The sequence below is a fragment of the Netta rufina genome, assembly GCF_964035555.1.
Source record: "Netta rufina genome assembly, chromosome: 3".
NCBI lineage: Eukaryota > Metazoa > Chordata > Aves > Anseriformes > Anatidae > Netta > Netta rufina.
Window position 1 is genome coordinate 44,180,598 of NC_140125.1, and position 15,402 is coordinate 44,195,999.

At 39.0% G+C, this 15,402-nt stretch overlaps 1 protein-coding gene across 1 annotated transcript in view; it reads left to right on the forward strand.

Annotated features, from left to right (window-relative positions):
• EGLN1 (egl-9 family hypoxia inducible factor 1) overlaps nucleotides 1-14,012 on the forward strand; it is a 33,501-nt gene extending 19,489 nt beyond the window's left edge. Inside the window, exons 2-5 of the mRNA XM_084284789.1 lie at nucleotides 6,498-6,617; nucleotides 8,314-8,450; nucleotides 9,971-10,038; nucleotides 11,952-14,012. Of these exons, the coding sequence (XP_084140915.1) occupies nucleotides 6,498-6,617; nucleotides 8,314-8,450; nucleotides 9,971-10,038; nucleotides 11,952-12,016 (390 nt within the window). The 3' untranslated portion in view covers nucleotides 12,017-14,012. The remainder of the gene's footprint in view (nucleotides 1-6,497; nucleotides 6,618-8,313; nucleotides 8,451-9,970; nucleotides 10,039-11,951) is intronic.
• Nucleotides 14,013-15,402: the final 1,390 nt, after the last annotated feature.

Genomic DNA, 15,402 nt, shown 5'->3' on the forward strand with positions numbered 1-15,402 from the left:
CCTGTGCCGTTTGGAAAAAATGCCGAGTTATACAAATTTGTATGGAAATTTATTCATCAGTTTAAGAGCCAATGAAAGTTTCTTAGAGCCTGTATACAGGCATGAATGAAAGGGATGATATTTGGAAATCAGTTTTGTGTGATTTGAATTGAATGGTGAAGGGGGGGTACCACCAAGCCTCATGAAGCTACCCCAAAGGATGCCTGAGCCTGTTTGCTGAGCAGCATCTTGGTTACATTGAAGGCATTTGGTGTAAATTCAGAATAGATGGGGGGGTTGAACACGGCCAGTTAAGCAGCATGAACGTTTCTAGGATGGGTGAAGTGGATGTTTTTGAGTTAACTTGAGGAGAAACTGAGGAGTCTGCGGCTGAAGAGACACACTGCTAACCGGACAAAGCTTTCTCTGAGCTGAGAAATCATATGATTCCTCATGTGTCTTTGTAATATGACTAGAAAGCAAGAAAGAAGTGAAGTGGTAAAATCATTTAGCTGCTGTGCCAAAGTTACTTACAAGCATGCTTCTGTCAGAGCAGCTAGAAAGCTTGCAGTGGGCGTTGCACCGAAAGAGGCCTGGGGAAGGGTGAGACAGGTCGGCTTGCCATTACTTTCTGGACTGCCTGGAAGTTCATGGAAAATATAAACCTCCCACATAGCTGTGTGCCTGACTCTATTTATAGAGCAAGAAGCTATTTCGGCTCTTGTTTTCCCTCTCTCCCCACCTATCTGAGTTTGTTTTTCAACTTTGTTCTCCGTTCGGTTTGCCTTCGGTGTGCCAGCTGGAGGGCTGGCAGCTTTTCCAAGCCTGCTTTCCTGATAAAACTGCTGCCGCCGCCGCCTTCTGCAGCCACCCGAGAGCCATCCCTGTGGCCTGGAGTGACCCCTGCTTCTCATCCTTACCCTCAGCTGGTTTTTCCTAGAAGAGCAGCTTGCTCTGCGCTTGCCAGAGTAGGATCCAGATAGCTGGTGGTTTAGGCAGTGAGGGCCTCAGAGCTGCTGCAGTGGGCGAGTCTCCTGTTTTTGTTAGTTCCTAACTCAAACTTAGAGATTCCCATTCTCACTTGTGGATATGTGAACCACCATTATTTAATTTTTAAGCCCATAACAAGTAAGATTGCTTTCTTCTGTCAGGTTCTTCGGCTGACAGTGATTGAAAGGTGTAGATCTTTACTGAGGGAATCTTTGCCAATGTTGGTATTTCTCTCTGGCTTTTCTAGTTTCGCAGTTCCGACTTCTGTAAATGCCTGGTGCCCCGGCCTTGCTTGCCAGGAGTACTTGCTATACATGGAGTATATCAGCATAAAGTCTTACTCGGATGAAAGTCAGTATTGAAATACTTGGATTAGCTGTGACCCAAAGAGTTTATTTTACCACTTTTGACTTCCTCTGTTTGGGCAGAACTGGTAGGAGTTTCTCTCCAGTTGATATTGTCTTTGTTGAAAGCTTCCGTCTCTGATTGTGAAGAACCTGCAGTAGAAGACACATGAATGCAAGCCAATTTGTACCACATTAGCATGCTAAAACAGTAATCTTGACTGTGCTCACACCAGGTAGTACCAATGCAGTCTTTTTTCTTTCAGTCAGTTGTTATTTTGTACGCCTTGTGAAAAATCTCGGACTGACGAGTGCTCAAACTGAAACGTCTTTCTTTGGGACTGCTGTTTGTCCAGGATGAACACTTACTTGAACTAGAGATGCATTAGATTGACCACAAAGAGACAAGTCAGATGTTTTATTCTTTACTTTGGTTCTTCATTCCAGTGGTGTTTTTTTTTTTTTTTTTTTTTTCTTCGAATAATCTGTCAAATTACCCACGCCAAGGATTTCCAGTGAAGTCTTTGTGAGAGCGTCTGATAAATTTTGCTAGGAAGTCATCGGTCTTGCATTTAGACATCTTGTTTTGCTCACTGGGATTTGCAGTTCCTCCAGCAAACAGCAAAAGTGACATCTCCTTGACTGATGCAGCTTTCTTTAATCTGAGCTAAACAATAAAGTTATTTTATATTAATAAATTAATGTGACATAACACACATCCTCTCTCCATTTTATTGTGGGTTATTTTGTTGTTGTTGTTGTTGTTTGTTTGTTTTCCTGGAAGAATTTTATGTCGTCATGTAAATGGTATTTTCCTCCCTTTCCTAAGAATTTGATACTGTTCCTTAATAGAAGGAAGGAATAGCAAGTATCTAAACTTGTCAGTGTCCAGCTGTGAGAGGAATGGGAGAGGAGAGAGAAAAAGCTTCATTTTGTTTACCTGCAGCTCTTCCTTCTTTATTTTATGGGTTAGGCTCTCATTCTTCTCTGTGAAGGTGGTTGAGACTGCTTCCCCTTGAACTCAGCTTCACATTTCTTTCATTTTTTCATCACAGCTCTGCTGAATTGATGTGCTGTGCCTGCCAGGTCGGGTGTCTTAGCTGATGCCTCTTCATGTAGTGAACAAAAACTGTATGGACTGTGGGTTATTCCCTCTGTTACCTTCATTTAATCCCTAATTACAATAAGGGTTGACACAGTAAGGATGAAGATGCTTTGCAAAAAAAAAAATCTGTGGTTTCAATTAATTCTGCTAGTAACAGCAACTTAGTGTTGCTTGTTTGGGGTAAAAACCTAAAGTTAATTTTCCAGAGCTGAACAGTTGGAAGCAGAACGTGTGTGTGAATGAGCGATCAGCAGCTGCTTAAGTGTGTGATTAATTTCGTTTGACAGACCCGAGTTGTGCTGATTGCAGAGCAGCTAGGGCGCTTTCATACTTTTTCAATTACTCATGAATTCCAGAGGGTATCTTAGGACAGCGCTCATGTGCTAGGCATGAGTGCTCGGGCAGAGGGAATGCTGCTGCTGGATTAAAGAAGGTTAACACTGGAAGTGTTTTGCAGAGGGTGAACAAATCCAGTGTGTGACTTAAACACATTCTGTGCAGAAGTTAGGATTGCTGAACGATTAAAAGCTGCAATGCCTGAGAAGCACAAAAGGGGAGACCTTGTCAATTATAAAACTGGAAGTAATGTCTTAAGTTAAATTTGCTAATTATTTTTATGAGAGAACGGATGAGACAGGTAGCTTTGTTTCGGAGAGCTAACAACTCTATTGCTCGTAGTCTGAAATGTTAAGGAATTTTGGACATTCTGGTCTCAGATGCCTGTTTCTTTTGGCTGCCATTAATAAAGTCTTTTTTAAAAAAGGCCACAAAACCAAAATTTTCTCCCTGCCCGACATACATATTTGCACGCTTATGTGTATTGTAAAATGGTTTTAAAAAAAATATGTCATTATTTACATGGGTAACTTTTCTGTGCTTTCCCACAGAGCAGAATCGTGACTAATCTTGCAGTCCGTGACTGTTTGACACAAGCTCAGTTTGCATCGTTCCCCAAAGCAGTGTGTTTCTCATGTCCTGCAAATTGTTAAGCTTGTAGCTTCTCTTATCACAGTTCAACTGGGGAAAGGCAGTTGCCACGCTAGCTGGAGAACGCCGTGTATATTGTGCTGCGCTGCCTGATGTGCAAATGTGTTTGCTTTCCAGTTTCTGGCTAAAGGCTGAGTCATTGTTACTGTTATAACAAACACATATAGTTAACTTATCGCGGCAACACTGCTTCTCCGCTCTTGCAGCTAACGATAGCAGAAGTTTCAGGCTCCAAAGTCAAAAACAAATGGTCTTTTTTTTTTTTTCTTTTTTTTTTTTTTTTTCCTTCCAGTGACTGTATTTTAGACTCAAATGGCACGAAACGTTTCTAACACCGACCTTTGTGGCTGATCTTGATGTTAAGCTGACAGCAGCTGACATTGCCCCCAAACTTTCTGACAAGAGCTGCTAGTCCTCTGCCTTCAGCAGGTTTGAGGTTAAAGGATCCTCTTTTGCTTTCCTGGGCAGAGCTCAGCTTTGGGGGATGCAGGTGGGGACTTCCCTTAAGTGAAGAAAACAGTGCCTTGCTTGGAAAGGAGATGAGAAAAACAGAATGCAAATTTATGCTCAACTAGCTGCAAAATTAACTTTCTTGAGAAACAGAAGGCAGGCAATTGTGCCCTTTGGAAAAAATATGGTGTTGAGTAGGGTGACCTGGGAACAGTGCTTCCTAAACTTGTAACTGTAGGGTCTTTTAACGCACGGACAGATATTGATGTCGCTTACATGCCTGGAGATGTTTTCATATCTGAGTCTAACTCGTGATGTCAGTGAAAGCTGAAGTTGCTGTGGCTGCTTGGCCTCAATCTTTTCCTTGTTCTGAAGGAGATTAAGCAGCAGCTTCACATGGGTGCTGAGGAGCAGTGAATGTCAGGGTTTTGTTTTCATGATACTTCACAGCAGAACTTTTAAATTTACGTTTTCACGTTATTAGGAATGCTGGTACAGGCTTGGATCCAGCAAAGCTCAGGATCTGTGTTCTGCACTGCATTCGTGCCATGGGAGCCCGGCACGAGCTCTGCGGTACATGGGCCTTTCTTCAAGAGGTTTGGCTTACAGTGGAAACCAAATATCTTCCTCTTCCAGGCCAGCTTCGCTTTTGTTTTCTTCCCTTTTTCTCCCTAAGAAAGGAAATTACAGAACCCTTATTACATTATTTGGTATCTTTAACTCGCTGTTTTGATTTTTGTGGGTTTATCTTCCTGCAAAACTGATAAGTAGTAGATTTGCCAAATATTAGGTCACATTATTTGATGTATGTAATATGTTTACATAATGGGAGACCTGTAATGATGACTGCGCTATGATTACAGTAAAGGGGCTTGGAAGCTGAAATGCCTAATCTCAAAATTACAAGTATATTTCGATTTTATACTTTTGAGTAATTTTTGTGCAAGGCCCAATCAGGGTAGTTATTTCCATTTCATGTGAATAGTTTGGCCTATTTTTTTTACTGTTATTTATAGCCACTATGCTGTTCTTTAGAAAAAACATGTTCTCATAGATCCTAGAAGGATTTAGTAAAAAAATTGCTTCTTGCCTTACTAGAGTATATCTGGAAATAAAAGATTATAGAGGTTTACTGCTATAGCAAAATACATTCTACTTCCGTATCATATACAGATATTTTCCTGATTAAATCACAAGTACTTTAAACTATTTCTCAGCTTGCTCAAAGAAGTTTCTTGCAAGTATTAGAAACTGTGGAAAGCTTCACTTATTATAATTTTTAAAAGGGAAAAAAAAGTAAAATTATCAGTATAAAGAAGCAAAAAATGCACTGAAACATTTTATTTGAGATTATTTTAATCTGGTGTGTTATATTTTCACAGTTAACATTCTAATGGGAAAATTATTTTTGATATTTTATGTAAGAGTGGTGTGGCTGAATTTTGAACATCTGGGGGTCTGACTTTAAATTCTAAGTTAACCAGGCCAAATTTGTACTGTAATGATTGTGCTAAAACTTACTTTTGGCAGCAGACATTCGTTGAGGTTTGTAGTGTATTGGATTGTTGGTAGAAACCCAATTTTTTTTATTTTTTTTTTGCGTTTCTCTGAAATTCATGTTATGACTTTTTGCAGAAGTTGCATTGTCTCTGTAGACATTTGGGTATTGTGGCAGTGAAATAACATGAATAATAATACATGAAATAACTTGGCTTGGAAAAGTTTGTTCTGATCTCTTTCAAAAGCCTGAAATGATTACTTTTTCCAGGAAATTTATAAAGATGTGCAGATGTGCTGTTCACAACTGGCCATGTTCGTGAAGTGGCAGCTAATCACGCGAATCAGACCACGAGTGAGCAAGATGGCCAGTTTGTTGCACACACACATCTGCATGTCTGAGTCCTAATGAACTAAACCGGGGTCTTTTAATTGGCTTGGATAACTGCGGCATAGGAAGCTAAATATGCTACTGTACTGAAAATGGTTTGATGTTCTAAGGTTATTGGATATTACTGTTCAGTGTCTATTTTCAGTTTCTCACTTGACTGTAAAATATGTTTTTGTTGTACATGTAGACTTGTTCCAACAAAGGTTCAAAGACCTCCTATGTACAGGACAAAAGGCAAGCCAAAGATCGCACTTGGAGTGATTGAGTAAGAAGGGCTAATTGTGTTGTCTAACAAGTCACCTACAATAAAGTTTGGCACCAGTTTTTGAGGAGGAACTCTTTACATTGGAAATGAAGAAAAAAAAAAAAAAAGAGGATAGCTGTGAACTTGAGTCTGGAGAACTAGTACCTCTACCACAAGAAGTGTGTGCTACTAAATTATAAACAAGACGTTTTTCTTCTCCTATATCTCAGTCAAGGGAGGGAAGTCTGAGCAGCATGGAGGCAGCCTCACCTTCAGTACCTTAACAGTGTTCCTCACAATGTGTTTCACGCCTTTGTTGTAGACATCTGCTCATGTTCAAAAGCTATTCTTAACTACAAAGAAAACTTCATTAGAAATAGCGGTAAAATATTTTTAATCTAAATTTTGTGTTGCTTATGTATGGATTATGTAGGAGCCAATGCAGATAAATTATAGACTTTTCCACCAACACAGGAAAAGTAATTATCACTTTTGCTTCCTTGACTCTAGGCTATGGTGGCTTGTTATCCAGGCAATGGAACAGGATATGTGCGCCATGTTGATAACCCAAACGGAGATGGAAGATGTGTTACATGTATATATTATCTTAATAAAGACTGGGATGCCAAGGTATGCAACTTCTTTCTATACTTTTTTACATCTACTTGCTAATGCATCTTTGCTGTAGGTTATTGTTCACGTCCTTCCCAACATCTGTGCTTAGTTCTGCTCGTACATTATGGTATTTGTGGATGTCCTTTGCCTTGTTGATTGAGCAGATATTGAGGCACTCTATAGATGAGGCATTTTTTTTCAAGGTATCAGTATAATCCAAATCAGCATAAGTCTTTATATTATTATGGGTGTGAGGTGTAGAATAGATGAGCATTTATAACAGTTAAGAGTGGCCTAAGAATTTACTGCCATCGGTTTAAAACTCTCCATAGATGTGATGACTAACTTTTTAATAAGGATTATCCTTGCAATCCAGTGGTTTAGATAGATTTGAAGAAGGGATATAATTAACTGGGTGTGTTGATAGCATGAGAGCGTAATGCACAGATAGCTTTGTTTATTCTGTGACTCCCATGCAGTCAGCTGTACAGAAGTTTATTCTCATTGTATATGGAGAAAAAAAGATAAAACAAGTGATATTTCTGTCATAATACTTAAGAAACAGAAAGTGGAAGAGCACTTGAGCAGTCAGTTTTTGTGTGAATCAGGGGCACCAAATATAGGTAAGTTGCAGCTAGGAGGTTTTCTTTTTTTTCCTTATGGGTACAATCGATTTCTTACAAGAGTTGGATGAGACAACGAGACCACGTCCATGCTCACGCAAAACTTGCCGATCAGAAAGCTGAGTGAGAAATGGGTGCACTTGAATCTTTCTGACTGCTCTTTGAAATGTTAAATTTCATCCTTCAATTAGGAAATAAATTATTAACCTTCTTTGCTATGACAGCATCTTGACGTGTACTTCCCCTGTACACTTCACAAGTGTACTGGCTGGACAGAACAGCTTAACATGCATGGATTACAATTTCTCTCCTGGAACAATTGGATGCATTTCAAACTCTAGAATTAAAACAGACTGCATTTTCCCAATAACTTTAAAAATTTACTAGCTGGGTATTTAATTTATGATCAAAGGTATGTGATTTCCTGCAAAACCTCGTTTTCATTTAATGACATCAGTACCGTCAGTAAGAAGAAGTTAATGCGACTTAAAAACAACCTGATCTCATGATACTTTCTAGGTGTGTATAGGTAGCTCCAACTGTTTTTCAAAGCCTGTAAGGGATCTAAATTGGAGTAATACAGGTCTCAGCTTTAAATTGTAGTTCCTTAGTCTTTCCTCATCTTAGTTATAGAAATACGACATGAAACTATTGCTTCTGCTGCTGTTAAATGAATTGATCCCATTAATGGGAACAGGTGATACTCGGATGTGAAATACATTTCTGTACTGTATGGCCATATTTTTAGCCACCTCCATCATATCATTCAGTTTTGTTCGTTTATTTTTTGCAAGTAGGTGATACAACTAAAATCCAACCAATCTAAAACCATGCCTTTTATTTCAACATGAATGGAGGTTTAATATTTGCAAACATTTTGAAATTACTTGCTGAAAAATATGTAAAACTTGCTACATGAAGTGCATTTACAGAAGAGCCACAGAATCATTATTTCTGTAGCATGTATAAAGATAAAGGCTTTTAGTTCAGCTCAATGCATCTGAAGTATTTTTAAATATGATATTCAGTACTTTGAAAATACTATTTCATTATATTTAACGCACTGGTTTTAAATACTTAACTTGTAGGTAAGTGGAGGCATCCTCCGGATATTTCCAGAAGGTAAAGCCCAATTTGCAGATATTGAACCCAAATTTGATAGACTGCTATTCTTCTGGTCTGATCGCCGCAACCCTCATGAAGTACAGCCAGCATTTGCTACAAGGTAGGACTCACAGACTCAGATACATTGCATGATGCTTCTTTTATCAAAAGGTGAGGGATTCCTAACAAGAAATGAATTAAACTGTGAATTATGAACCTGATCCTAGGTCTTTCCATCCCAAATTCCAGTTACACTATGGCAAAGGGTTTGGTTTGGTTTTGTTTTCCTGATGGTTGAATAGGCTTCAGCTGTGCTGCTGAGTTGGTACCAATGTCTGATCACTTATTTTGGAGAGAATATTCTCTCAGCCAGGATGGGTAGGGTGAGGTACATGAATCCTCAGAAATTCCTGAGAGTGTACTTCACAGAGCTGGAAGGCACCATTCACAGCCTTAAGCAGGCCCCAACCACAGCCAAAAGGTATTGATTGTGTTGTTGCTGTGTAATGGCTTTATACTGTGGTCCCTTCCCATTGTCGTTAGCACAGTTCTGTGTTTTGTAAAGATTGACCAGGTGCTTCAGTTTTATGCTTGTTTTCATTGGGAGGAAGGGAGTTGTTAGCCAATAGTTAGGTTCACTCTCCCTTTTCTTTGCTCTACAGGTGACTTAGTTTGGGAACTGGGAGAGGGCTGCGGGGTGGTAATGACCATTGATAAACAAAACTCTTTCTTTGGAGTATTGCAAGAATTCGTTCCAGTCTGAGTCACAGATGGAACCTGAAACCTCTTTTGTCCCTGTTTTGGGGAGAGGATGATGCTAAATGTGAATGCATTCACTGCCTGACATTTTAAGTAATGCTACCAGATAGTGTTAATAGGTAAATCATTGGAGTCGTTAATCCAAACTTCCTGTTGCACATGTTGCAACACGTTTTGATGCTCAGAGCACTGAACATTAACTGGGGCTGTTAGATAACACAAGTACCTTTGCAAGAAGTAATTTGAAACTGCAGTCAGCACTCAGAGCCTTTTCCCAAGGCTGCCCCACTCTGCCTTCCCCCTTGCATGCTCTGGGCAGAGTCAGAGGGTGAAATGCCATTTACTAAAGCTCCTTAAAGTCTTTTCTCAATAGCTGGCATTTCATATTTAAATCCTCTGTGGACCATGGAAAACCAGAGGAGCTGTGTAAGATGGGGGTAGTTAATTTTCCCTTATGGCAAATGTCCAGAAAAGCTTTGTGTGACTCACTGATGGACTTGACAAAGTAAAGTAAAAGCTGAGGTAAAGCAAAAGTTGCGTAAAGTCGAAGAGATGAGGTCATAAGGCAGAGACTGTATTACAGTTCCTGAGCAAGAACCATAATGACAACTCACTGGGGAGAGAAAAAAACAAACAAACAAACAAAAAAAAAACACTGTATACTTAAAGCATCAGTGTCACCTTTTCAATGACTGGTCAGACAATGCCTACGAGTAGGAAAAAAAATAAAAATTGCTTGCTTTATGAAAGCTTTCATCTGTTGTATATGTTGAACTGCAGAAATCTTGTCTCATTTAGTCTGAATTGTATGTCAAGTGCTTCACAGTAGTATGTCTGCTTTCCTTCCTAGTTCAGGAGTTCTTTTTTCATCCCCTTCCCTAGGTACGCAATAACAGTGTGGTATTTTGATGCAGATGAAAGAGCACGAGCTAAAGTAAAATATCTAACAGGTAATCTCTCATTAATATCTCCTCTTCTTTTTTTTTTTTTCTTTTTTCTTTTTTTCCTGGAATAATAGCACTCCAACCTCATCTCCCTTATGCAAAAAAAGCAGGAGGAAAAAGCAAGACTTAACTCATATAGGCTTTACAGGGGAGGTGATCCAGTGGTTAAGCTGCTAGCCCGTGACATGGGAAATCCAGGTCAACTCCTTGTTCTGCACACACTTCCTGTGGGACCTGAGGCTGCTCAGGCTTTTCTTACGGGGGATACAGCTTCTCCTTACTCGTGTCTCTCTAGTAGGTGTGGAACACAACAAATACACCAGAGATTGTGAGGCACTGCAGAACTGACAGCCGTGTAAATACTTGTGGTAGGATACAGTGATCTGACAAGCGAATGCAACTGAACTTGACTAGAATCTCTGCATTGGAAAAACAAAAGCCTAAAATTAAAGTCTGGAATCAAAGAATGGAGTGACTTCCTCTATTTCCAATTCCACATATCTAGCATCTGTTTTCCTTTTCTGGCTTCTCCCTCAAGAGGAAGTTGATCTAATTTTCCTGTTCAAATTAGCATTATAAGTAGAAATGGTCTGGGACTTCTGTCATACTTGTAAATGCATCATGATTTTGCATTTGCTGCGATAGTTTAAAAATAAACCACAATCAGGTGTACTGCAGGTGCACATGCACACACGGCCAGTTTCTCGACAGTTTCATCAAATGTTCTGAAAATGATGATTTTGGACACTTTAGGCCGGTCGCTTCCAAATTGGATTCCTGTTCATGGCTTTTCGGTGCCTGAAGCACTTTGTTAGCGAGTCCCTGGCCCCTAGGCCTGCATGTGTTTGGGGTGGCAGTGGCACTTTGCGGGCCATGGGGAATGCCGGGTGACGCCTACCTGGCCCCACGGGAAGTGTGTTGGCGTTTGTAAGTCAGGCTTCGTGTCACCCGCGTGTGACCCTGCAGCTTTTTGAGCCAGCTGGAGCACGGCCGGAGCTGTTTTGGTCGTCTCCACGTAGCTTCAGCTGCTACTGTTGGAGAAATACAGAGAAATGGCTCGGGTGAGCTGGTATCTGCTGCTCCCCTCCCTCTCCAGTGTCCCCCTGCACTGCAGGCACTTCAGGAAGGAAGGAAGAAATAGAAGTTTTGGTACTGGTTTGCTCTGTAACTGATACCTGTTATCATATTTTTGTGATTCCAGTATCATTGGCAATTAAAATTGTGTTCTTTACTCGGTGTCCGTAGCAAGAGTTGTACAAGAATCTTTTTATTTTCTACTGATAGGAAAGGATAAAGTTATAAAATATAAAATTGAAAGCTATTCATTTTCTGGCTTAGTGTCAGTCTTACCAAGGCCATGCATAGTACATATGAATTTTTCATGGATATGGAATATTGTCTGTTAATGTTTTGATAGCTGAACTTTTTTGTGTGTACCTGAAGTTATTAAGGAAAAAATGGACAGAAGAGGTATATTTTTTCTTTAGCAGCAAGTCAAATGCTCCTTTACCATTTAAAAATCCCTCAGAGTTTCTTTAAAAGGATAAATACCCAGAAACTCTGGATGTGGTGATCCAGAATAATCGACCAAATCCTCAGATTCTCACATGGCTGTTCTTAAAGTTCACCTTTGTAATGGTTGAGATAGTGAATTCCTAACTGCACATAAGATGTGACGTATCCAGCTTTCTATTTGAGCAACCAAATAAATGCCTATTTTCAGAGGTGATGAGTAATCACAGGCCAATGAGCATACAGAGCATATGTACAAAAATTTGTATCTGGATAGATCATGTGTGCTAGATAAACCTTGAAGATAATTTTGTAGAACTAATCTGGAAAGTGGTGTAGCAATTCTGTAGACTGTACGTTGATAAATGCTGAAAAATAATGCTGATTTCTTTTTCATGTTTCTGCAGGTGAAAAAGGTGTGAGGGTTGAACTTAATAAACCTTCTGACTCGGTTGGGAAAGACGTTTTATAAGCCTTTGATTTAGCAACTCCCCTTGCTATTCTCCCTGATATATCTTGATGCTATCTATTAACTTTTGAATGTGAATAACAAGATAAAGGAAAATCAACAACAAACCAACATTTTAATAAAGAAGCAAACAGTGTTTCAATGTTGCATCAAATAGAAGATTTTTTGACTGCTGAAGCATTGTACTATGTGATTGTGACTCCAGGCCTGTGACTGCTTATGTGAAGAAGATAAGCAATCAGTATGAAACAGCATATGCATCTGGACATAAACAAGTGCCCTACATAGAATTTGTTCATCCTTATATTTTGCCAGACCTGTCATCCAGCTGAATCCAATTCATCTCTCCCTTTTTTTATATGGTAAAAGTTTGAATTTTGGGTAATTTTTGTATGACCAGGTACAGTTTATCAAAATTGAGTCTTAAAGAAAAAAAAAAAGAAAAAAAAAGAAAAACAGGGAAAAAAAGAAAAAAAAATTACAGTATTCTCCAAAATAACATGAATCTATTTTTGTAAAACTGTTCATACTGTTCTCCTCTGCCATGAAAGACCTAATTTAATATAAGGGTTGCCAGTAACTGATAATCACTTTAATTTTCTTTACACCTTAAGTCAGAAAAGGAGCACTTTAATTACCAGCTAAAAACCTGATTGTTTTATATCATATCTCACACTAATCTTAACTTTTAAAAATTGCTGCTGTATTGTTTTTTGACTATGTCCTCTTGAACATTATTAACAGAAGCAAATCAGTATCTTGCTATTAGTAACATTCAGTTTGTGGTTTTGTATGTTGATTCCACAGAGGGGAAGTTTCAGTCTCTGTTTTTTTTGGTTTTGTTTTGTTGTTGTTGGGTTGGGGTTTTTGGGTTTTGTTTTGTTTTTAAGTGACTGGCACTAAGTGAACTTGACACTATCGGTTGCTGTCATTGGCTTTGGGGACCTGGTAAATACCATCAAGTTACAAGAACATACAAGGGCTTTCCTAGGCTATTAGAGGTACCCAGAACCTCCTTATGTACTTGACAGAAAACTTTGAGCTTTCTCCCCTTTCTAAAGAATGCTTGCCATCCCCTTTTCCTTTGTATATAAGTTAATAGAATATCTAAAATTTGCTTTTTAAAAAATTTCCTTTCCAAATGTTGGTGTCCCGTGCAGTCTTTAAGTTGACACCTTGATCTATTATATAGTATCAAGGAAATGGTTGGCACACTGAAGCTGAAGTGCATCACTGTAGGCTCCTTGTGCAATACACCTTTAGATTTTCACTGTGCTGAAGGATTTCCCCTAAAAGGCGCTGGCCTTTGATCAATACTGAGATATATATTTAGTAAGAAAACCTTTACTTTCTTTTACATTGTTTTCATTCTTTTGAAGGAGAAGGGGACATCACAGAATAAAAATGACGTGAGAAACTTTGATACTCTTAATTTTAAGAAATAGATGTTTTGGACACTGTTTTTTTTTCTTCTTTTTCCTGAGCTTTAAAAGCTTCAGAAAACAAAAGCAAACCTATAAAAGACAGCATTCATATTTACAGGAGTTTGGGGGTTCATCAACTTACCCACTGCAGTTTTCTATCTGTCCCTTATTTCCTTACTTAGCCAAAACAATGTGAGTGTACAGAAATATTTCTGTATATATTACAACTTGTGACAATTTTAGCATCTGTATAGTTTGTATTCAATTAGAGACCTTTTCTATGGAAAGCTCAGTAATTTTTTATTAAAAAGATTACTATTGTTCATGTAAAACATGAAAAAGCTAATTGTTTAATAACAAACTGACAGAAAGGGGAAAAATTCAGTAATGGTATATCATTTAGGAGAACCAACAGAAATCCCAGTTTTGTTTTGATTTTGCTTTTCCTTTTCTTTAATAAGTTCTTGCCCTTTACAGTACTCTTCCTCTTTCCTCATTTCTTCCCAGAGAGAGAGAAAAAAAAAAAGAAAAAAATAAAAAAAAAATACAGGATTCCTTTACTGTAAGTGCCTCTGCCAACCTGGCCAAGGAGTGCAAATCTTCGTTACTGTCTTGTCTGCCGTGCATTTAGGCTATCAATGAGACAAGCAAAAAAGCCACCTCTTCTACTTCATCTTCTTTGATACTACTTCAATGGAGGTTTGGTTGGTTTTGATTTAGAAATGTACAGCATAAGCCTTTAAACTCTTTTCAGTCCCTCTGTAATTCAAACTTTTGCAGTTACACAACGTATCAAATTCTAATCACACTGTAGGTTTGTGCTTGCCAGACAGGTTTAAAAAGTGCTTAACTTTTCACTCCATGTAAGTCATTGCAATAGGGTCAACAAATCAGGTCAGCCATTTCTTCAATGTCCTTTAGGAACTGTTCATTTCATGTCGGTTGAATATTCAGTCTTGAGCATCACCAAGCAGGTCCTTGTTTTAAAAATATTTTTTAAACTGTCTTATGATCTGTATGTGTCTAGTCCTGGTTAAAGATAAAGCTTCATAATGCTATTTTTATTCATGATATTAGCCAGCTGTAAAATATGAGACCTTTATCTATAGCAGGCAAAGAAATTCAGGATTCATTTACAGGTTGCCTATAAAGTTGTGTAATTTGAAAAGCAGTGTTCATTATGAAAGAGCTCTCAAGTTGCTTGTAAAGCTAATCTAATTAAAAAAAAGATGATGTATAAAGGTTCTTGAAAACAATGTGGTTATTTGTGATCTATGTGACTTTTAAAAACTGCTCCGTAGTAACTAATTTATAACTGCCCCTGAGAAAGGGGGCAGGTGGATTTTTGTGCTTTACATCAGAGCTGGTTTTACTCTAGAGGAGGGTCTGTTTCTTTTTGAACTGTCCTAATTATGTGGGTGTGGCGATCATTTTTCATGTGATGGACTTTCTCCATCAAAAACAGCATCAGGTTTTGACCGGCTGGAGTAATGACCTACAGAGAGGCAGTTCTTGGTTTTCACCACTTTCTGATGTGTGCAAGAGGTACAAATTGAAAGTCCCCTTCAGATAGGCTTTAGTAAGGTTTAATGGGAGCTCTTCAATTTTAAATGGCTCCTAGTGAATAGTGAGCCCTCTGAGGATGGCCAGAGAGCAGTAGTGTGCAGAAGGCAGCCCATACAGGATGCCACACCACTTCCCTGTGGTTTTCCATTGAGTCTCAAAGGGCTGTCAGATAATCAAGGAAGCATCTGAGTGGAGTGCCATTGCTCCAGCTCCTATAAAGCACTCCTATGTGCCCTTGTTTGTCTTTGCAGGCCCAGGAAGAGCTGCCTGGATCTCTGGGTGAATCTGCCAGCCGTAGTGCACCTTTTGGGACGCCAATCGATACCTGCTGGGCTCAGCTCTGCTCTAAGGTGGTGGTTTTTGTCAGTGTGCTAGGCTCATAGCCTGTGTGCAGCAGCA